This window comes from Anarrhichthys ocellatus, unplaced genomic scaffold (assembly GCF_004355925.1).
Source record: "Anarrhichthys ocellatus isolate YVR2014 unplaced genomic scaffold, GSC_Weel_1.0 scaffold2, whole genome shotgun sequence".
NCBI lineage: Eukaryota > Metazoa > Chordata > Actinopteri > Perciformes > Anarhichadidae > Anarrhichthys > Anarrhichthys ocellatus.
In genome coordinates, this window is record NW_022280032.1 from 18,032,672 (window position 1) to 18,059,521 (window position 26,850).

Below are 26,850 nucleotides of genomic sequence, written 5' to 3' on the forward strand. Positions count from 1 at the left end.
CGGGGGGGGGGGGGGCGCAATATGAAACAAAGAATTGAAGAAACAAAATGAGAACAGAAAAGTAATTTTCTTGAAAAGCCTCTGATCAAAACAGTAATCAAAATGGTAATGATGACATGAAAGCAGGCTGAATATCACAACTCTATTGACTACATGTCCTCTGCCTGTTTGGCGCTGGCTATAGTGTTTATCGGGAGATGGGATTAAGACACAATTAAACCCACTATGGAGACTGAGTGGAATAACTTAACCTTTACACATGAAAGAAGAGGAAGAGACAGGAAATGATGACAAGAAGTCACACACGTCTTTTACATAAACAGTTGGGTTGTATTGACCATGACATGAAAGCATGCTTGGTGCTTGTAGTTATACAATACAGATCTAATGTCAGAATCATAGCTGTGGTCTGAGGTCAACAGTGTGAGGGCCGATAAAGGAATGAGATGGCATCCTCTCAACTTGTAAGCAAATAAAACAAAAGCACAGCCTTGAATGGAAACCAATAGGGTTCAAATTGGCCTTTCTATATCTGTTAAAAGTGTAAATATTATTTGTAAGTGGATTGACAAATTGAAAAACCCGTCTCGTCAGGTTTAATGTAATGCGTTTGTGTTGGCTCTACAGTGTTTCGGACCAATCGGCATCCTGTGAGGAGCTACGGGCGCGGTTAGGTGTGAGTGTCTGACGTGAGTGACGCAGAGGCAACTGTTTGCTCAAAACAACAATGGCGGCTCCTAAAGAGGGTAGCGTAGACGCCGCAATAGCATCAGCTGTATCACAACTCGCGAGTAATTCTTAATGGAAAGAAGAGCAGAGGATGTTTGTGCTCGTCTCTCGACTGGCTTCAGTGAGAGTTTGATTGACAGATGGTTCATTCAATTACCCGACAATTGTTTTTTTAAAGTTCCTGCCCATTTTCCAAAGAGTCTCCAATGACGGAGTCTGTCTAACAAACCATCTGGCGCGTGGACTGCACATTTTGACTGATGACATTTTTGTTCTACTTGTTTGTATTCTAACTGAATATATCTCTTTACTCTCAGCTGGATGGCAGGCTGTTTTCAGCACCATTCATTTCAGTGTGTGCGAGAGGCAGGCAGCCAATATTATTTGACAATTTTCAGACTCCAAGCTGACCTCAAATAATTAGCACTAACAATGGCAAGATGAATCGCTTAGTTTAAAATAAAAAAAGAACTGATTGAGCAGACCAATAGATCTTTTTTCACTTCACATTTTCTTCTTTCTCGACAAAACCTGGCGCCTGCATTACCCGCATGCTTCTCTTGTTATTGGTGTTGTTAGCCCATGGTGCTTTGCTAAGCAATGGCAGATAAGGCTGACCAATTTGTTTAAAAAACACCCAAAAAACATTTTCCAAGGCTGACTACAAGGTTTTGATTGATGAATGTGTTTTTTATTTTCTACCTTTCAGTCAGTGACTGGTCTCCTTTCATGTCAGCGTGGTATGAAACAAAAATAACTTAAATTAACTGTAAAAGTTGTCTTGAGATACATAATCCGTTGTGAATAACATGACAGCTGTCACTTTTGTCAATATTACATTTTTGTTGAGTGGCAAGCAGCTGAGAACAGAGGCTGCTATTGCAGCATTTTACTGGTGGTGCATTAAGGTGCTTGCAGGACAATTGGATTAGTGTATTTATGAACTGAAAATCCAATCTAAACTAAAAAGTGTTCAAAAAAAACATTTGAGTTAAATAAAGCCACACACAGTCTGTGCCTTCCTGTCCCTGAACTATAACAACTTGTTTAAATTAGAAAGTGTTCATTTAGCCCTGAACCGGTTATGGCCCGGTTTACTTTTGCTACCTTGAGTTTGGAGTTGGCATTCAGCATGATGTATTTAATGGCGCTCTGGATGTTCTCAGTCCAGCTGGCTAGCCATGTCACAGCGTTGTCGTGTCGAACCTCCTTCCAGCGGTGACCAGTAGGCGGCACGGGGATGCGGGATTCTCTGTCAATTAAGGAGAGAGTGCAAGACGGAATGTGTGTGTGAGCGGTCACAGCATGGAAGTATCCTACTATCCTATCCTGAAGGGGCTCACGCCTTCTCAACATACACGTACGACACCAGAACCAGAAATGGATTCAATGGTTGAAATGTACCGTGATATGAATTAAGGTTGCTTTAACATACCGGATTTCTGAAGTTACCTAAAGCGAACGTTCACAGTCAAAATCCAAACACCACACCATCTGTAGCAGTGTACTACCATTGCCTGTGCAGCTGTCAATACGGATATGCATTGCTTCATACTAACAAACATGGTAATGGACATTTTGAAAAGATTTTCTTATGATTCACAGCTTTTAAAACACTTTGTGCACATTGAGGTCTTCCAGCTAGAAGGTCACATCAAGAGGTGTTACCGCTGGGTTTTTAGCAGCTGGGGTGACGGAGTTTTAGCAAATGCTGCTCTTGGTCACACCAGTCTTTACTTATGCATCACTACGCTGTCACACCTCTCTGTGTACAGTTTCATCCCCTTGCCTCACTCTCACTTGCTGCAGTTGATGATGACATCCTCCGGTTGGATCCTCTTCTTCAGCATGCCCTGTTTTGGATGCTCGCCTCTACCACGGAACAGCCCCGGAGGCTCAATCTTAAAGTTGCCGATGCGCTCTTTGTGGTGGTCCAGCAGACAGTAGCCGTATTCATCCACCACCTTCTGGTTGGCCTCTTTCAAAACCTACAACAGAAATCAAACAAACAAGTTTGTTTTTTTTAACCTAAATGATCCATATTGACCTTCTTTAGACACTAACATATCATATCATAATAATCTTATGATATGGAAGATATGGCACAGACAGAGACATTGTTTTTTACCAGTTTCTCCTCTTTGGTCAGGACTTTCCTGGCCTCCACCTTGGCTTTATGCATGGCATGGAGCTCTCCAAAGTCACACTTATCAAGATCTTTGATCAGCAACCTCTCCTCATGGGTCATTTCCTAAACAGACACAAACACACAAATCTGACACTCTTGAATGTTTCTTAGTTGCATCTGCATAAAAACACAGACAGCCTTGAGTGACAAAGATGCGTATGTGAGAAAATTAAATCATCATCAATCTTGTTGAAATCGAGATTTATGACATTTTCTGGACTACATAATTAGTTATCCATCCATCCATTTTCCACCACTTATCTAAAGTTCAATGGAAATTCTGATGAAACCAACTGACTTGTTAAATCAAAACTTCAATATGGATCATAACAAGTATGCAAATTCAAACGCTTGTTCTGTGCAGATTGAAAATGTTTAACTAAAGGAAGAAAGAGACAAAGGATCCGCACACAACGCTGCTTTAGTCATTTCACTAGGAGCTATTAATAGAGTACACAACCTTTGTCTGTCAAATAGCGCAGCATACAATAATGCATCATAAAGAATAAATAAAAGGAGACGAGCATGATCGACGCAGATTAGTGACCTCTCATCTCTACGGAGGCTGAGCGGACAGCGGTATCGTTATGAAAGGCCAGAGTAGAGACCATTTCCTCCTACGAAGGCATGACACAGCAGTACACTGAAGGCAGCAGAAGGGCAGCTGAGTTTCAACTATAATTGTCAACCTTCTAAAGTTATTGCACAAGCGGTCACCCCATCAGAGAGGCCACCAACAGTGCAGCAATACGGAGCAATTCAGCGGAGACTTTACGGTTCATATCTTGGAAGTTTCTGGTGCCAAAATGTCACGACAACACGAGTGGCGTTTACACTGAATTCATGCACATGCACAGAACACGCACCTCTCTCCAGAAACACTCTCGACAGAACAGACACGCAGTCAGTCTCCGTGTCTAAGGATGACTGACACCCAACTGTGGGCAGGCACCGAGGGCAGTGGAGCGAGGAAGAGTTTTTCCGGCTATAATAACAGTTTAATTGGATTTGTTCATATGCAGGGGAGCTACTTGTATGGATTAGCATACCAATGCCTTCACACAAATCGTGTTTTCAAGTGCATTGAGCACTAAGCAGCGCAAAATTAATTCTGCATGATATGACTTGGGGCTTGGCATGGTGTTTTCTCCATGCATAGGACATCCTGACAAACACCAGGGTACAGATACCAGCCACAACAAGCAACTAACAAGTCTGGACCAAAGATAGAAACACCACAAATCTCAGAATACTCGAGTCAGCCACAGACTCCATTGAAGAAGCCAAAAACTATCACCAAGAGCAATCAACCCTCAGTCACCACCTTCTGCAAAGGCAAGCAACTATAAACATGGCGGTCCACAGGGCGAGACTGTATGAGGGCAGTTACAATCAGTTGACTCGATGCAGTGACAAAACATAATGGGGAGTTTCGTCTTTACTGCACTCGTTTCTCTCCTCTCCCCTGATCTCTGTGAGCTGAAACACACTCCTTGTGCCCTGAGCAGAGAGGCGACGCTCGGCAGCCCGCTGGCCTGTCGCTCTTGCTCCCAATATTAACTTCTCAAATTCAATAATGTTGAGCTGAAAAAAGACAAGCACGCAGGCTGACATTCAACCGTGGTGTTGTTGACCCTGTCGGGAGAACCAAGCATCAGTAGAAGAGCTATACCTAAGGAAACATAACCAACTAACTAGCTGTTAATCTAGTACATGCATTGTGTAATGCCATTTTTTGGATGATCATTTCTATCTTACAGCAACATTGTCAGTAGGAGAATTTCAATATCGCCTAACCCTATTAGGGGTGCTTTTTTCTGTCGCAAAACTGACAATATATCCAAGACTCTTTCTGGCTTTACCTTCCTCCAGTCTTTAAAGTAGTTCTCCCGGAACACCTTCTTGGTGGTGTACTCGTGGTCCAACATCTGGGCAAAGAACAATGCCACCTCTTCAGCTGCCAGGCTCAGCTTCACCTTCTTACCTGCACACAGACCAACACAAGCTCACGTTCAACACAACACAACACAACGCGGGGTTCTTCTTTTACAAGTTACAAAAGAAACTCGAACACACACACATTAGGAAGCTCCGATCTAAATCCCACATGCTACAGTATAACAGCCGCCTCCTCTAGAGTCCTGTCAGACTAATGCATGGATGTATAGTGGTGGCTCAGAGACAAGGACAAAATATCTAAATGCAGCCCCACTACTAAGAGTGAGCTACAAACAAGTACATGCAAGCATCTAATGAATAGATCAAACCAGCTCCCTGTAGGACACTGTTGTGGCTTGACTGCTTAACAAAGCAATCAGTGTTTGACCCGATACACCTTCAGCGTCCTGAAGATCCAATTGTGCATGTTTGTGTGTGCCTGTACACCTTCATCCATAGATCTGCCCACTTCAAAGACCTCTTTTGTTTTATTCCCAACCTGTCCACACCTCCTCTAAAGATTAATAAAGGTTGAGAATCTACAGAATTCCAGGATGATATCAAAGCAGTTTCTTTTGATGTTACAGTATCATTTCATTTTCAAATTTGTACAAAAGGGCAAAGGTCTTTTGACGAGTCGGGGACATGAATGCAATTTAACACTTCAGACATTTTCCTTAACTTTAGACACACCGGACGTGGCTTCAGTGCTTTCTTAAGGTCAACTGTCCCGCTGGGGGACGACTGCTCTTTGACATAACTGAGCCGGGCCATCATATTATAGACAGTGTGTCCCAGAAACCACACAAAAAGTGATGGAATTAGTTGAGTCAGGAATTTTTTTAGAGAACACTATATATATATATATATATATATACACGCTATAGGAAACCGAAATGATGTCACCAAAAGGTACAGAGAGGGAGAGAACCTCCTGCTGAAACATCTGTGGCAGGCGGGACGACGACGACAACACACGCTGTAAGACTTTCCTCAAACCTGCAGCCAAGACTTACTTTCTTTGCTATTATTGTCGAATGAGAACAAAGTCGAACTTTAAAGATTTCCTTGTAATTGAAACAAAAACGGTGGCAAAATGTGCAATATTCACATCAAATAAGTTATAGCAATAGCCCATAAAATAATAATTTGCTCATACGTAGGCCTATAAATGAATAAATAAATATACCGTAGCCGATGCAAACAAAAAAAAATAAAGGACCTGGCTTCGTTTATTGATCTCCTCTCCTGCGTTTCAGTACCCAGGATAGCACACACATGCAGCCTCTACACAACAAACAGCGAGTGAGAAGAACTAATAATTAATGTTGATGCAGAGTGAATAATGTGGGATTATGATACATTATTTCATATGACATTTGAAGGGGATGTTTGGTGCTATGCGTATATATATATATAAAAACTTCGAAGCTTTAGGGTGAGTCTTATTTCACTTGTGTTCTAAAAGTGCACATGATCGTAAACTTAATTTAAGTTTACATTTTGGGTGCATTGAGCTGTTCTCTGATATCTATCTTTTTGATCATTTGTTGTCACCATATCTTTATTTTTGGTATCACTACTTCTGCCTCCCCAGTTTATTTACTGGTCAGTTTTGTGTCATTTTGAAAGCTCTCCGCATGGATTTTTGTTTTTCTAGCTTTCCGCTTTTATGCAGCGCAAGTTAACATGAAGAAAACGAGAAAAGTGATGTTACTACGTACTGCTTTTAATTTACTTTGAATGGTCTGAACAGCGCCTGAGAGGAACCAAGACTTTTTTAAATTACAGTCATTAGAGAAAACATGTGTGAGAAACTCTTTCAATATTGTTCTAACTCAGAAAACGTCCATGCTCAACTGACCATTATAGGAGAAGTGAACGTTGTTCGGCAGAGGCTGGTACTCAGGAGGGAAGGAGGGTCCATTGTGTTCCAGGAACTTCCATTTCACCCCATCTTCATACTTCTCCTCCTCCCACCTGACAGACAGCAAGATGGTGAGAAAATGAGGATGCATTTGAGAAAGTGGAGATTGCTGCTCTCTGGTTTCCCCGTGTAGTGTGTGTTTGATTGGGTGTGAGTGTGTGTGTGTGTGTGTGTGGTGGGGGTGGGTCAAGGCCTGCTAAAGAAAGAAAGAAAACAAAAAAAAAAAAAAAAAAAAAAAAAAAAAAAGAGCAGCATATCCAAACCATCTCCAGCGACTCTGCTGCTCCTCCTCCTTCTTTTTGATCTTCAACTGTTTTGCCCCCTCAATATCCTCTTTCGTCCTCTTTGGTTTTTTGGAGACTGGGTGCTCCCCTTCCTCTTTTTTCACCGTCTGTGCCGAGAAACACACACTCGAGATATGAATTCAAACACTCCCATCGTGAACCACATTTCCAGAAAACGTATATAGAGGGAGTAATTGTGATGTAGACAGATTACCTTGGGAAGACAGAGGTTTACCTTCTCTGTTCTCTTCTTCAACTTCATTTTCTGAGCTTCTTCTTCATGTCGCTTATTTTTCGTCTTTGAGCTGCAGGTACCCAAAAGACAGACAGAGAACAGTTATAGCTAACACAATATGTGAAACTACCATATTTAAATATTCATACACACAAATATTAACATGAGTTTCAGATGCCAAAACAACGTTGCTAACCATACTCTAATAATGTTAAGTATGCCCTCATTTCTGGCCAATCAGGGGCTAAAAGTGCTGACTTACGTAGGTGAAGCAGAGGAGCGTGAAGGGCCTTCCATGGCCTCATCCTTAATTCTTTTCCTTTTCAATCCGGTTTTCTTTGCAGCAAAGTCTCCATCCTCTGGCTCCGGTTTCACCGACTCTCTAGACCACAAAAACAAGTGGGGACATCTTTACATTGTTAATGGTTGCTTCTTTCCCCCCAATCAGAAGTCTGCTTTGTAGTCTTTTGAAGGTACAATTCTTTTCATATGTCGAAACACACAGCACATGGTAGACTAAAGCTTTGTCGTGAAGCTTAGAGTAAAGCAACAGTCACAAGAGTGAGCACTGGTTTTCATTTCAATTGTATTTTATGAAACCTTATTTGACCCTATTTGAGATCCTCTTTTCTTTAATATCGCTGTATTTGAAACACATTTATAAGATCTTATTCTATTTTTATCTCATAAAATCTGGCTTGAGCTGTTAACTTTGAATTGGTCTCGTCTTTTGTTTGCACTGCTTGCTACAGAACGAGGACAAAATTACCCCGACACGCAAAGTAGAGAGGGGAAAACGGTCCTCAAGCACACAATGACCACAAGAAATCACACATAATTATGGTGATCAAGCAACATTATTGAAGCAGTAATGATAATGACAAAATGACAGCAATTAGAAATTTTAAAAAAAAAATACACAACTGCTAGCTTGGATTTCCCTACAGAGTAAGAGAGTTACCGATTAGGGAAATTCAAATTAAGAAATCAACAAATTAGAGTCACCACTGCTAACATAACAGTTAGTTAAGGGGGAAATGTGGATAATGTAAAGCCTGCAATTGTCAAACTGCCTTCCTGAATCCTAATTACAAGACGCTACAGCAGCAACTACCTGGTACACATTGCATGAGCCTAATGCACTCTCTCTGCACTTCCACAGTGCGACCCCGATGTCTTCTGATTGAGAGTAATGAGCCTTCCCCCAGCTCCTCTGGTCTCTGACTCCATCGGGTTGTTGCTGCAAACGCTGTACGTGTTCAGAACAAAGATGACACGGGACTCTTGTTCTACCTCTAGAGGAAACGCATTTTGGACGTCAACAGATAAAATGGAAGGAAAAAACAAACAAAAAAAACAAAAAAAAACAAACAAAAAAAAAAAAAAAAATCGTACTTCATTTTCATTTCTGAAGAAAAGATTAAAAAGAAAGACGAGTCAATACAGTATTACAGAAGAAAAGTGCAGGAGGGAATAATGAAATGAATGATGGCATCTGTACATATCTGACCATTATACACTAGTTTCACCCTTGTATTTATCCATGGGTCCATGTGTACAGTACTATGTTCTTCCATGACGACACAATTAGGGATTTTAATCCGAACCACATACACAACACAAAAAGTATATTCATGCTTAGAGTGATTATTCCCACTTGCATGACATTCTCCATCAAGACATCATGCTGACAAAAACAGAAATCTTCCAATAATGCTGATTTTTCTTTTACAGTGAGTTAAATCCCGCTCCACTGATTTGGCTCCAACAGGTTACCTTTGCACACGGCTTCTAGAGCCGGCTCCTGCAGGGGTCATGTGTCACACTCACATTCATGCGGGCAATCAACGCTCTAAATTTTCGCTGTAGGTTAACTACTTGACAGACAAAAAGTTATTTATATTCACTACAATTTATACACACAGATGGGAGACCGCTTAGTCCAACTATGTCCTTGTTGTCCTTAGGGTGAGGATGTTCCTAACGCCCAGTTTCCCCGACGTTTAAACGGAAACTTTAACTTAGACTAGTCGATTTTGTCTAAAAGTAAAAAAGACACTCAGAAAACAGTCAAAATGTTGCACAATTACAATTAAAAAAAAAAGGTTAAACATTGTTTGTGGGAGCCAATTTAAAATAGTTAATCGCATTTACAAAATAAAAAACGTATTACATCTAAGTCCTGCTGATATCAATATGCCCCCACTGTCTGCTCTGGGTTAGAAATACGCCTCACAAAGTAGTGTGTTGTAATATTTGATGAAACGACAGCGGGGACTGTGGTCTAAGAAGAGTTATGGTTTGGCATAACTTCTACCATTAATTGGTATAGAAGTGTGCAAGTTACCTTACACCTTCTCCTCCCCTCTGTCCCACTCAAACACACACACAGCGAGCGACGATTGTGTGTACAGCTTTTATGTTTGTGAATAAATGCTACAACTACTCAGGCTCACTTAAGGTGGGCTGACCTTTCTCCCATGTCTTTGGGTGATAATGTCATAAAATAAGACAAGAGGCATTTAATGCTCCATTCAAAAATCAAAGCTTCCTACGACAAAGAAAACGAGATTTGCTACATCTCTATCTGCTGCCAATCCAGTCTAAAGAACCTGACTGACTGCTGAACCCAGCAGCTAATTCAGAAAGAACAGGCGGTGGCAGGCGGGTGCCGGGAGAACACGGCGGGGCGGAAGTGAGTCGGAAGCAGCAAAGTTCAGATCAAAGCGGAGAGTCGCCGCTGCTGCAGAAGGAGCTGGTGGCTCTTTGCAGCAACAGCTGAGACAGCGACGAGTATTTCTGGTGCCGACTAGCGAGGGTAGCAACGTTTAATCAACCAGTCGACTTATCACGCACATCCCTAATATAGGGCTGGACCTTTTACATCCAAAGCTTGTATTGAGGTTTTTCGAATTAAGCTTCGAATGTCTGTCATCAAATTTTATGACGTAAAAAAAAAAAAAAATCAAAAGAAATCTTCAATCTGAGTAAAATGATTCATACTAAACAACTATATACATACTTATTCAAATCAACTTTCTTTAATCAGAATAACTCGTCATGTTATGCATGCTTCCTGTTTGTCTCCAGTAAGGCAAACTGTTTTTAGACCACAGTTAAAATATATATTTTTTATTATTGTTAATGTTTGTTGGAAATGTTTGGATCACACAAGTTGGAAACAATCCTATGCAGCCACCACTGGAATCTAATTCTACGAGTAATATATTACTAATAATGTCAGTGTGGCCTGATCTTTATCTGCAACATGCAGAAATACCAGTATTAAACATAATGAATAAGACGTGTAAAAAACAGCATTCGAATGTTGATTCAGAATCTAAATGTCAATGTTCTGAGTGACACTTCAAACTAAATGTTGTTTACTCTGCAAACGTAAGTGCGTGCTGTTGCCAAGCTGTTCAGTTCCACTGCTCGATGTGGAGAGAAGGAAAAACCGAGTGCGTGTAAAAATGGTCATGTTTTTTTGTACACTGCACCACTGAGCAAAATCCATAAAAAGCTATACAAAAGGAAGGTGGGTCACTGCGTCCATTGACATTTACGGTCTGTGGTTCTAATAGCCTTATGTTTCTTCCCTAACTCTGCTGCGAGCCCTTCAGCTTCCTCCCTGCATGAAACCCACTCAACTTGCACAGTTGCCACCTGAGCCTTTCTGTAAGAAAGAAAACCCTGAAGGGAACCATTAAAAGACAGAATTTAGCAAAATAGTTTTTCCAACGGACATCTCCTTTGAAATGTCTCTTGTCATACCGGGTAGGGTTGAATCCACATCTGGGAAACAATCCATTAACAACTCTGTCGACACCCTGCTGTGAGACAGATTTGACACAGCAGGTCTTTGGCCAAGGTCTGCAATCCTGCTGAGCATCAAACTACTCAAACCATGCGTTCTCATTGATTACCTTCCTGACAAGCCACAGATATTCGTCTTCAATGAAGATTAAAATACTTTTTTTTTTTTGAGGCCGCTTAAAACATCGTAAAATGACAAAAAATGGGATGGTTTCTATCCAGGGACCTTCAACATCAAAACACAAGAATGACTTTCCATCACCTCAGGAGGGGAAGAGAAAAATAGGATTTCTGGCTGCATGGTAACTTTTCAATAAGCTTGGGCCAGCGTAACATATTCCGAACAGTATGATATTAATCCAAATATGGGACCAGATTGGTCTACCAAAATAAAATCCCACAAGATGTCACACTTGACTCTGCAGCTGCTCCAGAGCGTTATGTAATGAAACTGAGAGAGCCCACTACTGAGAATGGAGGGACTTGTTTTTCGGCTCACCAGTTTCCTCGGTTTCAAATCTAAAATGTTGCCATATCGGCGCAGTTTTAGTGACTTCCTCTGCTGTGTCTCGTCTGCCCCAAAAAACACTAACTTTCTTGTAAACATACACAACGTGAGCATCCCCTCCATATTTCACCCCCTTCATGTTGCCTGGCACTAAATCGCACAAAACCTGTCAGACACTAGTGCCTCTGTTAGTCCAGTTAATAAACAAACATAGTATTATATTAATAACATTGTCATGTTGCTTATAACCGTAACAGATTCTATGGTAGTCCCCGTTGTATCCCTCTGGTTGCCGTAGGAAAAAAGGGGGCAGGGCAGAGAGCTCCAGATTTAAACTGGAAATCAATCCACCTCCAGCAGTTTAGTATCACAGCCTAAAATAAGGTGCAGTCTACTTGTTTTATGACTTGATTCCTACCTGGTACTGCTGGCTGACTCTAGTGGTTCAGTCTTAGGCGTCTTGACCTGCGGGGAGGAGTTCAACACAGCATAACTGTATTTCAATGCACACAGATGGCCTGTGACACTATGCACAGTAACTGTGTTCATGCTTCCATAAACAGACATATGCATAAAGTCTTTAAACATTCATACAATCAAAAGGGGTTCATGTCATATATTCTGGCTTCTGGCGAGTACATGTATGCACATTTGTTGCACATCATATTTTTAATCTTGAAACACGTAAACACGTCATGCAATACCTTGATATAGGACTGTTGGTTAGAAGCTGGCATAATTAAGATAAGAGTAAGATAATAACTTCCATGGGTCTGGGTATGCATGTAAATATTCCCCTGACAATGACGTAAGACTCCCACAGCATGGAAGTAACTTGGTAGGACAAGCTGTTGCACATGCTGCAGCTGCGTTAGTCTGCACTGGGGTCAGTGGGTAACTGGGGCTGGAATCTTCACCCCTGTGCTAATTCCAGACAGGACACGAGTTATGGGTGGACTCACATGTCCATCACAATCCTTCCCCTCGTCAAGATGACACTGAATTTCCATCAAGATGTTCTACATTGGCCTCAGCCTATAAAGGACGTCTGTGCAGATTCCAGCCACATCTCGCCATGTGCAGTACTGAGAGAAGAGACATAAATCACTGATTTACCTTTTTATGAGGCTTTCCATTTTCAGTTTTCTCTGCAGCTTTAGTTGTCTTTGCACTGCTCATCAGGATGTCAAGATCAGCCGGGATGAAAATGAGAGTAGAAGAAAAAGGCTCGTTACTGACAAAGTATTTGTATCACATGAGCAGTTCAGAGAAATATTGTGGAATGTGGGAGAAAGCTGCTTTCCCTTTCACAGTGACATGCCTGATTACTCAATAGTTTGAGCTGCACTTACAGCTGCAGTTGGTAACTTTAATAAAAACAATGTTGTCATATTTGCTCAAACTGTCACTATGTATTGACAGTAGCACATAAGACAGATACACTTTCTCCTCCTCCTCTTCTTACTGCTCCTAATGGTATTTGCAAGATTCCACCGGGGCCCAATGAAAAACAACCAATCAGAGCCAAGACGTGTCTAACAAAGTGTCAATCATTGCTCGTGAGGCTCGTACAATCCGATCACAGTCAAACTCGGTAGCATTGATCCAATATGAATCAATATTCTGTGAGTGCATAGCCTTTTATTCCAAATGTTTTCAGACACATATTTTAGTGTACTGTTTAGAAGTGTAGTAGTAGTAGTAGTGTTTCCAGTAGCTTAAGATGTAAAAGGTTATGTCAGCTTTGGTTTTCTTTAAAAATGTCAATTTGTTTAAGTGTACTGTAATTCCCATTTTGGCTGTAGTGAAGTAAACTTGTACTAATAATAAAAACAACAGTAAATATGTTGGGAGTTTTTTTCCAAATAGTCTTTGTTGCTGAGATCCAGGTTGCTCAACAATACAGCTCATTCACAACAGCATGCCTGTTACAAGACCACTAACTCTGAATGAATCATATTACATTTACATTATGGGGCTGGATACTCCTAACACACATCTAGGTCTTTACCTCACGCTCATTCTTATTTGGAGCCAATAAACACGTCCGTTCTGTTGAATATAATATAATGAATTCTTTCTGAAGATATGTTCCCTTAATTGCCAATAGAGATTGGTAGAATCATGCTTTGAGTATGTATACACATTTTAGGTCATATCGCCCACCAACCACAGCAAATGTTATCATTTTTACAGCCATCCTAAAATAAGTTTCTGAAAACACAGAAGTGGACAATACAATCACAGAATCTTGATTCATATTTGATCAGCACTGACTTGTTTTACAGTTGAATCAGCGATTATCTGTCTCTTATACGACTGTTGAGGAATAGTGTCAGTTTTACCAAAAGGCTATTTTCATTAAAGTTACCAACTGTAGCTTTAAGGTGAGAGCACATCCGCTCGATGTTAGATTCTCGTCCTTTTAGTAAGACATTATAAAATGCCACCGATCAGACGAGCGTTGTCCCCTTGTAGTTCTGAACATGTCTCTTTACACTTTGACCTTTCCACCCTTCAGGGCTACATGTAACATGGACTTGAGCAGCAATTATTTCCCAGCTATAATCTTTTTTTATTTTTATTCAGAATTTCCAATTCTGTTGATCAGATTATGGCAGTCCAACATTTAAAGAAAGAGGCCCATGTGTTCCATGAGTCTTGTAGCTGATGAGGATCAGTTGAAACTTAATCAGTAATTCAGTCAGTGTGCCATGAAATAACACGAGGCTAGCTGGAACAGAAAGCTGCCTGCTCTACCGCCAGTAGCGCTTTCAGGTGTCTATTCATCTCCCTGCTCTCATCAATTACACAAGCCAGTGACAGATCGCTCCACATTCATTTGTCTGCTCACATGTGCATGGTAATGAACGCATCAGATATCAAGGTAAATTAATTTATTCATGTGAAGATGGAGTACCCTGTAGTGAATTTTAATGCATGCGCTCAATGCCACTGGCCTGCACGACAAGTCAGCCACCTTCATGCGTGTATCCTTTAGTAGCACACACACACACACACACCTCACTCTTACCCGATTTATCACCACTGCACGGAAGTGATGTTAATCCAAATTCATTTTTTAAACACACATCAACAACACAAATGCTCCTTACAAGAGCCATGCAGAAGGCAGCTTTGATGGGTGGGCCTGATGCTGAACAGATGTTGGTTGTGCTGCTGTCGGGTCACAGCCATACAGTGTAAGAGAGCAGCTTCAACTTGACAAGTATGACAGGGTAACTATCATTTTGAAAATGACTTTTGATGGAATAATAACGCCATAGTGCAGATAATAGTCCTGTCTGAACTGTACCTCTCAGCAAATAAGTGTTCTATCCATCTTTACTTTCTCCCACACACTAACGCGACTCACCTGTTCTTGATCGCATCTCCCCCGGCCACAGCGCCTTCATTATCACTCAGCTTTTTCAGCTTCGTTGCTTTGTGTTTGGCCTTCCCTTCTCCTTTAGCGTCCTTCTCTCTTCCCATCTCTCACATGTACCTCTGCAGAGCACAGTGAACAATACATGTAACGCAAAGAAAACAATCTGGGTTCACAATGTAAAAATCATAACCGCGCTGCAAAGCTTTGGCTTTTCCAAGTTAGCCAATTAGCTAGCTAACGTCAGCTAACGCAGGCAGAGAAGAATACGTTAATTTCAACGTAAAGGTTAGCGAGCTAAAAACAAATATTTTGTTCCACGTTTGCGAAACATTACATGGCTAGCAAGCGAAAATGTAACGTTGCCGTATCATAGGACTCGCTCACCACTTGTAATGTGGGCAAATACTAAACTATATTTCGTTAAAATACAAACTTTTTAGGCGGTTCAATTCACTTGGTGGACACAGCGGAAACTCGCACGATTTTTGCCAGCGTTGAGCTCCTGGGTTGACCTGAGCACGCGTCAATACCAGCTGTCTTCTGATTGGTTGAAAAGGTTCCGGGAGTTGACAGATGGGCGTACATGAGGTGGTGTTACACCGTATTCTGTGATACGTCTTACTTTGTGACCTGTTATTCAATGATGTCTTGTTTCCCCTTGGCGTTAGATGTCGCAGATATTACTAGCTTTGGGTCTCCTTAACACTTGACATTTCTGCGACATCACTGATCTGACAAGCATGAAAGAATAAAGATGCAGCACCGCTGTGTTTGGGCATTTAATATATCGATTGGGCTGGTATTGGTGTGGTATAGGCCTACCTATATTCTGTATACAGATTAATATGTCAAGTTTTAAAAGGCTACACAGTCAGTTTGTTTTTGCCTGTATTATGAACTGTGTGTATGTGATAAAAACAGTGTTAGAAAAGATTAGATAGCTAATAAGTAATGGAGTTAGACATTTTGTCACAGTCTCTTGAGATACCGTTGCATTTACCAGCAAGCAAGCCTCAAGGAACACTTGACTTAGTGACCTCGGTTTGGTTCCTGATTAACCTCCTTCAACCCTATTTACTCCAGTTATTTGGTTTACATTATGGGCACATCCTCTCTTCTACAGCTATTTGTTCTTGTATTCTACGCCATTTGAACAGACTAATCTAGTATTTTTTTTCTCTTCGTAGTCCAATCTTTGCTGAGGCACGGATTTATGTCCATCAGCTCCACTTCATCCCAGACCCAGAGGAGGAATACCACAGTATAGTACTTGAATGTTGCTCAAACATTCTGGAAAGGGGACATCAGTGGTAAAACTGTGAGGTTTTTGACAGACAATTCTGAAATATTTTCTTTTATACTGAAGCTTTTAATAATTGTTGTCATAATCTCCACCACATCTGATTATTATCATAGTTGCATTCTTGTCAGAGTGGAAACCCGTTAAATAGCATTAAGACTATTACAAATAAAATAGTTTATTAATTTTAACTTCACTTGACAAAAAAATAAAACTCTGAAATACTAAAAGAGCATAAAAGGTCACTGCACCAAACAAAGACTGTTTTAATATCTTCATACTGTAGTCATATAAAAAATGTCAGTGGATGACGCGATTAAGTGTCTCATAGTTAATATACCCTAATTATTGGTATATCAGTCTAAGGAGGCATATCAAACATAATTAAACAAAAAAAAATCGTGTACGATGGATTCCAGTAGAGGAGGCTTTGACTTAGTACTGTGTGTATGTACTCATACTGTCCTTCTCCTTTGTCCTTTTTTAGCTTAACAGGCGTAAGTAGAGTTCTCCATGACCAAAACAAGCTGCAAAACCCCCTGCTGTAGACAGAAGCAACCTCATTGGTTAGTGGACATGCATTATTATCTGTTTGCTTCTTTTCCGTTTTTTATACACATGTCCAAAAGTGAGGGATGGTGCCCAGCCTTTAATTCTGAGAAGCCCTTTTACCATCATGTTTGTCTTTAAAATAATGTACAATGAAATATACAACAATAAAAGTACTGCCATTTATATAGCCTACTGTGTTTCTGTTGTGGCAGTTGCCATATATAAAAAAAACATGATTTGGGGTCTCATTATGACGATAACAACTTAATTGTGAAATCAGAAGACATTCTTGACAAGCCATTTGTCTGATGCAAGATCAGACCTTTCTTTCCAATAAGTTAAAAGTTTACATTATTATCCTTCTTTCAAGCAGACTCCCATTTTTCAGCTACAGATTATAAAAAGAAATCAACAACAATCTTCTGTCGATTCACTTCCTATGGGTACTCTTTATACCGGATTAAACAGCCATTGGTTTAGAAACAAAGTATTGCAGGATGTCTGCAGACATTTGGATTTTAATATCATGGTGACCAAATTGTTATTTGTTGTATGATTGGGATGTTACTGATCTTGGAATGAAACACATCAAAATATAAACAATAATTCATAGGAACATGACAACAACAGCATCAGATTTAGAAATGAGCATTTATTCCACAAAATCCCAACAAATTATTTGAGTGATACACAGTCTGGGTCTGATTTCTGAATATATTTTCCTAGTAAACAAAGAAGTTATACAGTCTTTCACCATCAACTCTGTTATCAGTACATTGTTGTCTTTTGGTTGTTGTTTTTTGATGCAAATTGTTACACCTTCCTTCAGATATGTAGTCGATTCCCTTCATTCGGAGTCTGTGAATTTCACCTCCTTCCCACAAGGGCGGTTTTACCTGTATTTCTATACTACCTGTGTGGAACCTTCTGGCTTGTGCTCGTGACAGCTGTACTGTCTCTTTAAGAGACCCGGAAACGGTTCCCTCCTGTGTGTTCACTGGTCCAGGGCGGTCGCGGATCCCATACAGACAGCTGACCATGATATTCCATCCTGCCAACTGGGCTTTTCGAAGCAGTGTGTGGTGCTGGCGAAGCCGGGCTGTCCTTAAAGCAGCGCTGAAGGCCTCGGACGTCAACGGTTGCCGTTGGTACTCGACCCCAATTCGTGGCGGTGTCACGGGCATGGAGGAGATACTGGCGAGGGTCGTTGCACCTTTACCCACATACGAAACGAGAGACAAATACCCTCCTCCCCCCGAATCAAACAGCTTGGAGTTCATGCACTTTTACGGAAGTCTCGACAAGGAAGACAAACTCGGCTTCCTGACGAAGCTGTCGCAAGACTTCGGAGTAGACCACAAGGGAGTTTCAGAGCTCGCTTTGAGGCTGTTGGACGCTCAGCTACGAGACTTGGTGACCATTCTGCAAATTGAAGACAGGCTGCGATACGGCCTGACTCCCCGTTATAAACAGTTGCTTAACCATATAAGCAGGGCCGAGGGTGGGGTGAAGTTTCTGGTGGATCTCCGAGCCGATGTGCTTGAAATAATCTCATCCAAAGCTTGCGAGACCCCGCACATAAGGGTAAATCATTTGTTTACATTATCTACGGATGCTCGCATGAGCCAAAGCAGTGCTGTTCGCGTTTGGTCATTTGGCACCTCCGGCCTGAACAGCTGAACCTTAATGTTCAGTAATTTAGAGGCATTGTGTGTGTTATATTTTAACAGCATTAGCATTAGCATTATGCTGAGTATAGCTGCTTACACAACTCACCCCCTCACTCAGGCACAACTGCACTCCTGGCTCCTGGCTCACATTTCCTCACAGATTGTGGCCACGACCTTTGTCCCAGATTACCTTCCTAATAATCAAACTGCAGGAACTAAACCTTTTTTTTTTATTCATTGCTTAGGGTGTTTTTACAAATAGATACTACCAAGCCTTTTGGCACAGACAGTGCCAAGCTCAATTTTGTGTTTTAGCTCGTCTTTGCTGGACTGATCCACTTACTGGAATGTTCTTGTGTTAAAATGGACCATATAATAATATTTCATTCTATACATGAAGAGACAAGAGCTTCTGTATGCTGAATATAAATCAAGCATGCAATGAATATGCTGAATCATTTTTTTTAAGCAAAATAAATATATACTTTTAATTAAAAGATATACATGTTTCATTACATCACACAGACATGATCCCCATGCTCTTTGTTCTCTTAATATCATATTTTTGGCAACTTATTTTTCAGAAAAGCTACCCTTTCGAGTCTCAATATTCAGTTATTCATGTTCAGTCAAATATAATTACAATTTTCAATTCAGTTCAGCACTTGAGTGTAGGAGTTTTCATGCGCACCTTGGACTAAGAGTGGAATATTGTTTCAGATGGCAGGCTTGCTGTCATAAATCCATGCTCTTTTGTGCAGGTTTGTTCAAGAGTACAAGTGAACTCTGGGGGTTAATCTCATCTAACACCTGCACAGATTTTTTTTTTCCCAAACCACAGCTCTATACAAAATATGGCATGTACCGTAGATGTTTTGATATTAATACGTGCTCACTCACTCGGTCAATAGAGAGTAATTTGACAGGCGGACTCTTTTAGTAACATGTATTAAGAGTGCATGAAGCTGTATTTATATATCTACAAGTAGCTTGTAGGCTGGAAAATGGCTATTTGTGTGTTAAAGACCATGAGCAGCTATTTTATAAAAAAAAACAGTATAAGTAGTAGCCCCTATCGTGTGTATAGATGTAGATCTACTAAGAACAAAAACCCACCATCTAGAAAGATACTTTGGTTTTGTATTTTGAAAACACAATTTGGGATTTAGTGGCTTAATCCAAAGCAAATACTGCTTCTGCCATAGCTGACATGTTGTGTCCACTTTTCTGAAACACAGAGGAAATGCAGACTGCTGATTTGCAAAGCTGTTATGCTGAGATACAATAATCAAGATCACCAAAGTGATGTGTGCGCAATCAAAGGCTGTAATGGCCAAACTAAAACTGCCCGGCTTGAGATCATTCGGGGACCATTTAAACAAGCGTACTGATCATCATGACATGTGCTGTCTTTGGATACTGATTGAGGATTGAGTGAAAACAGCTTTCTGTCAATGTTGAGATCAATTTTTATGTTTTGTTTTGGAATAGAGTTTTATATGATTTTTCCATCGCCAGAGGACTTCTGGCCTCTTCTCTCCAGCTCAATACATATTGTATTCCTGCTGCAGTGTGGTTCAGATGCATTTAATCTCAATAACCAAGGCCTACTGAGACCTTTTGTAGCTTAAAAAGGTCTAAGCTACCTACAGGGCACTCGTACCTTGGACTTGGGGTGCACAGCAATCTTTTCTTGTTATGGCCAGAATTGATTGAGCTTAAAATGAGAAAAGGTCATGGTAAATATGAAGCTTTTAGTACATGTATTGATAGTAAGTGCATACCAGGGGAGAGAAAAACCTGCTGTCCACAATGGTTCAGATAATAAAAGTAGCAGAGACATTAAGGGGGGGGGGGGTCATACAATTTACAAAGATTACTAAAGTAATGGAAGTTTGAAAGTTGTATCAAGGCTGCAGATACTTTGGTTCTTGCAAGAGTGTTGAATTCTACTCTAGGTTAATCTCTTCTGGTTGGGTAATTTAGTTTTGATGTCCCTTCTTACTCCTTCTACCTCAAGATCTTTCATTCTTGTTCATCTGTCCACAAACTTGAGTGGATGAAAGATGTAAAGAAGTCAGAGACATCGTTTTAGTTGGCTCTTTGGGATTTCACACAGTATAAGTGAGGCTATTTATTCCCCACAGACCGGCTGACATGTGGCATGCAGCCCACTGGAGTGAAAGTATCGGTGCACTCCGAGTTTGACCTGTAAACACTTTGGCAGTTGGTGGTCATTTGGCCTAGGAAAGACGGACTGTTCCTTCCAGGCACTGCAGTCTCCATCACTCTGTATAATCACAATATAACTGCAGCTCAAGATAATAGAGGCTGCATCAGCATCGCAACATCAGCGCCTCGCTTTATTTTCTTTCCAATGGAGTGCAGGATTTTTGTCTTTTCCCTTCCCTCCTTTCTTCCGCGTCTCTCCTAACCGTAGGCTTCCAATGCTAGACCCTTCCATTTCAAAAGACATCATCTTCCGCGAGGTCAACGGAACACACATCTCAGTCTGGCCTTCCTTTTGTGTGGGAGAGAATTGGCTACCCACGGCAGCAGCTGTACTCTCATGGGTTGTTTATCTGCTGCGTTTTCCACAGAAAATGCTGGGCAAGGATTACCGGCCATTTTATAGATTATTTCACCTCTGGCAGTTTGTGAGGTTAGAGGAACACAAATACACACGCACATCTTCACAAAAGTAGTGATGTGTCTCTGCTAAACTTTCAAACTTTTGATTTGCTCCTCACTCAACAGAATTTTCCAGTGTGAGACTTCTGAACCATAGAGATGAATAATGCAGTGCCTAATGCATATATGTGGGGAAAACTTTCAAATTGTGTTAGTTTTGGTTTTTATAGTGAATTTCAGCCAGTGGCTTCCACACCATGACTGTACTGGAGCTTGTTTGTATTAACCATTATTATGACTGACAAGCTGGCATTAAAGCAAGCCTGAAGTGAAGACATCCAAAGGAACAGCCAATATAAGCTGTATTTATGTGCCTCAGTGTGTTTGAGTGTGTGCGCCGCGTCCGCTTGTTTGTGTGTTTGCAAAAGATTTGCTTTAAATGAAGTCTGACCTTTGCGGGAGGACAGGCCTGCTTTGAAATTGCAAGTTTATTGAAGTGCCTCCTCTACATTGCGAGCTCAAACAAATCACTACTCATAATATGAAAACATTCAAACGGCATACAAAGGCCTAGGGTACCATACACCCCTCACAGTGTGTAAGATAGCCGTCTGGAATTGTTTATAGCCGACAGACAAACTTGAGCAACTTGGAAGCTTGTCAATATGATGGAGAGCTTGTAAGTTCTCCCAAGAAAATAGGTCTATAAGGCTGTTAGGACTCTGTTTATCCGCCTCTTTTAATAGTCCTATAAAAGTTGTAATTTCTACAGAATGATCTTTTGGTGTTTCCCCTTCATGAGATAGACAAGAATGAGAACAGAATCCTCCATAGCAAAGTGAAAGGACAGTGTTCAGATAAGTTAATGTAGTGGACACCATACCATTCTCTTCCATATTCATCAAATAGGATTTGTTTGCATTATTTTTACAATATGCACCATTCAGCTTTCATTTTCCTGATGGACCGGCTGCTGAGCTGCTCAACAAAGGAAAGAATGTGGTGAATTTTCAATTATCTGCTAGATGTGGATGTTAATTCTAAACCCTGAACTTGTTTTTGCTCTCCCAGGACCTGAACGGCACCCTGAAGAGCTTGCTGTCCGAGTGGTTCTCTGTAGGTCTGCTCCGACTGGAGAGAATCACCTGGCAGTCCCCCTGCGAGATCCTGCAGAGGATCAGCCAGTAAGGGCATTCATACTGTGCTTCTCCTTTGTCCTTCTTTCCCTCCTTCATTTCATCACAGTCTCTTCTTACATTGAAATTATACAGCACAGCAATGAAAACTGACCGTTTGCTAAACCCCTCCCCTGAACAGTGACTGTCCAATCATAGCTTAACAGATGTAAGTGGAGTGCTGCAGGGATAACATATTTTTGTAGGTCAATCCAACCAGGGTTTTCTAGAATTAAACATGGAAAAATGTAAGATCCAACTCTTATCATACTAGAGCTAACTAGCTCGACACTGTCTTCTGAATCTTTAGCTGGTGAGGGTGTTGGCCTTTTGCATAGGGCTTCACCTACAATTATTTAGCATGCGATCATGTATGTAGCCATCAAGTGCATATTTAAGACACATTTTTACAGGGTTCTTGTTTTAAGACGAATCAGCTGGAAACATTACAAAGTCATCCAGAGGCGGAATTAAAACCAACTCCCAAAATCTGCCAGCAACAGTTTCTCCATGAGCAAAACGAGCTGCAAAAACAACCCTGCTTTAGTCTACCTCCGTCTGAAATAATGGACCCGGTGTTTCAAATAATTTCGAGCACTAAATGTGTCCCGTTATCACTGTAAACTGCACATGTACTATACAAAATGGAGAGCTTGCCGAATGTAGCAACAGTAGCTAAGGAGGGCGGGACTTGGTGAACGGTTAGTTGAAAACTGAAAAACTAACCATCAGCCCTCTGCCAGGTACGAGGCAGTGCACCCTATAAGGAACTGGACGGACCTGAAGCGCAGAGTTGGGCCATACCGCCGTTGTTATGCCTTCACCCATGCCGCCATGCCAGGAGAACCCCTGGTTGTACTGCACGTGGCCCTCACTGAAGACATCTCTGATAACATTCAGGTTAGAATCAATAGCTGCAGGCTGTTGTAATGGTTTGTCTCACTTTACCACACCTTGGGAGATAGTTAAACATCTGGGATTTACTACTTTGTTCCTCTTCTCAGCTGACAAATGGATTATTGCTGTGTGAAAAACAATACAGAGACCTTTAAACTGTGCATCCCCCTGGGAGCAGCCTCTACTGTGCTGACTTTCTTTACTTGCTATCCACAGTGAGGAAAAGGTGGTTTTGACAACTCTGCAGTTTGAGAATATGCCATGGTGTGAAATACCGCAACGGTTTTGCACAGTTTTGCTCCAGCAGCTCTGGTATAGCTATAGTAGACTCCTGCATTGGTCGCAGCTATCTAGCCACACTGGGCTTGTATCTGGATGAGTGACGTGCAATTTGTCTGTGTGACTTGACAAATAAAATGTCTGTTTTCTCACAGAGCATCGTCCGTGAGTTCGCCACTCTTGACTTCGAGGAGGACGTGAATAAGATAAATGCAGCCATCTTCTACTCCATCTCCTCCACTCAGGCTGGCCTTCAAGGGGTGGAGCTGGGCAACTACCTCATCAAGAGGGTGGTCCGAGAACTACAGGTGAGCGCGAGTGGGGCATAGGATGTAGCGTAGCACAGTGGTCAGTGAAAAGAACTATAGCTGTGGAACTAGGATTGGATGTTGCAGCACTTGATTATTCAAATTTAAAGTTCTCAAAAGTGATTCTTACTCTTCATCATTTCAAACCCCGGCATCTGCATAAACTGTACGTTTTATAATATTTGAGGAAATTACCATTTTATTTTAAAATGCAACAATGATTAAAATTCAGGGATGAACATAATAACATTGTGATGTTCTGATACATTTTCTCTATTGTATATTACCTAATTTGTTACCGTTTTTTTTAAGCAGTAGCAGATCTACTTTAATCCATTCTATTTTAATTCCTATAAAAACTTTGCTCCGGTAGAACACAAGATCACAGAAAAGGCAAGGTTCTGTAAACATTGATTATCTAAATTTAATAACTACGAAGCACATATTCTTATCAGTGAAGCTTTCACACCACCCTTTCCCAGTAAAGCTACATAACACCTTATCATTTACAGTGCATGGATACAGCTGCTTACTCCTGCAGAGCTCCTCCCCTATGCTGTAGTAGCAAAGAGTGTTAGTCTCCTCCACAGGATGTTTCACTCTGTATGAGTCACACGCTGAATTCAATTAAAAGGCTTTACGGTGGCCTTCAGGTGCGGCCCAGCTGGCACGGCGTTATTCCAGTGAGAAATGTAGCCGTGCCAGGCAAGATATCTTTTGTTTGATTGCTTTTCAAAAGTTTTTATTTGAGTCTCAGTGCTGAATCATAAATATCCCGCTTGTTCTAGCGCTGGCTTATACACACATGGATGCATACACACATACACGGCTTTGATCATTAGACAGGCAGTAATGAAATCTCATCCATCCCTGTCAATGAGCGCAGAAGAGCCCTTCACGTCGGGCCACTCCAGCAAGCTCTTGTTAAACGATTGGATGATTGAAAGGAACATCAGAAGCCACTCCAACAGATGGAAAGTAGCTCTTTACAGTGTGTCCTCATGTAAAAAAAAATCAGATTTCAAAGCTTTAAGCAGCGCCCACTTTAGTTATTCCAACAATGGAGATGGGTTTTGATTGGTGCAAGCTTTTCTCTCATTGCCATTTTTATTGATGGCAAATTACGGTTCAGTGAGCTCAGCAGATGTTGCATTTCCTGCTTTAGCTATTTGTGTCGGAGTGGAAAGTAGGTTATACTGCTGTAACAGCCTTACAGTCGGGGAGTGTTGTCTTCATCCAGAGGTCTATACTAGCTTTGCAATCCAGCATCTTCTCCCTCCGTCTTTGTTGTCTTTCTAACGCAAAAATAAGGGATTAGAAAAAAAGTTCTGGATAAAGTTCTACTTTTTAGCTTCTCTATACTACCCTACAGATATAGTCGGCTATATTTGTTTGACTGGGTCTGTCCATTTGTCTACTTTTTATTCATATTGAAATCAAGGTATTCATTTATAGTTAACAGCTCGTAAAAAAAAATCAATAAGTGAATTTAGTTTTAGCTGGCTATTTCACTAGCTAGCTTTCTCTTGGTACCAAGCCAGAGACAAGTAAAAAAAATAAATATAGCATATGAATTGTGAAAAGGCAGATTCTGGTCATAATATGTCGCTTTTGGCTTTGTTCAGAACTTGCACTTTTCAATGTGTCCTCCATTCCTTTTTTTCTGGACGCTTTTATCCAAAGCACTCCATCAGTGCAATTATTTTTTTCATGACCCTAGTGGGAGTTGAACACCTGACCCCAACAGTGTAAGTGCAATGCCGTAGCACCGACGCTACCCAAAAGACAACACAAACTCGTATTCTTCAAACCTGTATTCCGTTGGCTTTCTGACAGGTTGTTATGTAAAGGGGAAGAGAAGAGCGGTGCAGCCACAGAGGGACCACTATGATGATGGATGGATGATAGAGTGGAAAAGAAAAGGTCACAGCCGTGATTTAAGGGGAAGGGAGGGGGTCTTGCTTGTCTTTGTAGATTGGCCTCTAGAGCACTGGCACTGCTCCTCCTTTTTCTCTGTATCCTTTCCTCTCTGTTCCTTCAACACCTCTCCTATCGCCTCTTTCCCCATTTCCACCACCCTCTTTTCCATCTTCCTCATCCTCGGTCCCTTGGGAGCACCCAGTAGTTAAAAGTAGAAGTTGGAGTGAAGAGGGCAAGACCATGATACGGTAGAGCAAGGAGAAACATAAGGGGAGAGTCAGCGGGACGTGGAAAGTGATATGGAAGTGAAGAGAGGGCCAAATCAAGGATGATGAAAGGAAAACGGCGCAAAGCAACGCGTCCCTCCAGGGGTTGTCTGACACTTCCACTTTTATCTGCAGCGACTTTCACTCCTCTGCCTGCCACATCGCTCCGTGACTTATCAACCCAGACGCCTGAGTGCGAAGATGGGCAGAGAAAAGGGGGAGGATGTTTTGGCGAGAGGAGAGGGTCGCAGGGTGGAGATGGGGTGGGTGGGTAGGTGTTGTGCGGACAAGACAGAGACATGGGGGAGAGGTGAGTGAGGGAAGAGGACAGGTATTAAAGGTGAGAGAGAGAGAGAGAGAGAGAGAGAGAGAGAGAGAGAGAGAGAGAGATCCGTCTCCATCAGCGGGGTAGGATCGTGAAGCAATGGATTTGATTTGTAATGCCGTCCCTGTCTGAGCTGCCGACTGAGCGCAAACAATAAAAATGTTTTGTGTTTCGATACTGAGGTGGAGTGTTCGTCTCCCTTATTTCCACCGTTGGCAGAGCTTGTGCCCCTGCACTCTAGTGAAGATCAAGTCTCTGCTGCCGCTCGTCTGTTTTCTTTTCACCGTTGTCTTCTCATCCCTTTCCCAGCTTGTTTTCCTCTCTTCAAGCTGGTTAAAGCAAGTTGAAGCGATTCTGCGTTGAAGTGTCTCCGCTTGCACGCAAATTATTCTGCCACTTTGTGTTTCAAAATAGGGGATATGAAAAAAAGAATCTTGTTAACCCTTAAACGCATGAATGTTTTGCCAAACATTCCTGCAAACCACACTAGTGTGTATATATATGTGTATATATA

General features: G+C 41.3%; 2 protein-coding genes across 2 annotated transcripts in view; one reads left to right on the forward strand and one right to left on the reverse strand.

Annotated features, from left to right (window-relative positions):
* Positions 1–621: 621 nt before the first annotated feature.
* Positions 622–15,171, reverse strand: LOC116389298 (DNA topoisomerase 1). Its single transcript, XM_031857908.1, has 12 exons — positions 15,002–15,171; positions 12,742–12,796; positions 12,044–12,090; positions 7,564–7,683; positions 7,302–7,371; positions 7,046–7,173; positions 6,720–6,835; positions 4,780–4,901; positions 2,858–2,980; positions 2,530–2,717; positions 1,837–1,981; positions 622–684 (listed from the first exon to the last, which is right to left on the reverse strand). The coding sequence occupies exons 1-12, from the start codon at positions 15,115–15,117 to the stop codon at positions 622–624; spliced, it is 1,293 nt and encodes a 430-aa protein (XP_031713768.1). The 5' UTR covers positions 15,118–15,171.
* Positions 15,172–17,849: 2,678 nt separating this feature from the next.
* Positions 17,850–26,850, forward strand: part of mlycd (malonyl-CoA decarboxylase) — an 11,348-nt gene continuing 2,347 nt past the window's right edge. Inside the window, exons 1-4 of the mRNA XM_031866522.1 lie at positions 17,850–18,449; positions 22,238–22,350; positions 23,085–23,241; positions 23,673–23,825. Coding sequence (XP_031722382.1) covers positions 17,904–18,449; positions 22,238–22,350; positions 23,085–23,241; positions 23,673–23,825 — 969 coding nt within the window. The 5' untranslated portion in view covers positions 17,850–17,903. The remainder of the gene's footprint in view (positions 18,450–22,237; positions 22,351–23,084; positions 23,242–23,672; positions 23,826–26,850) is intronic.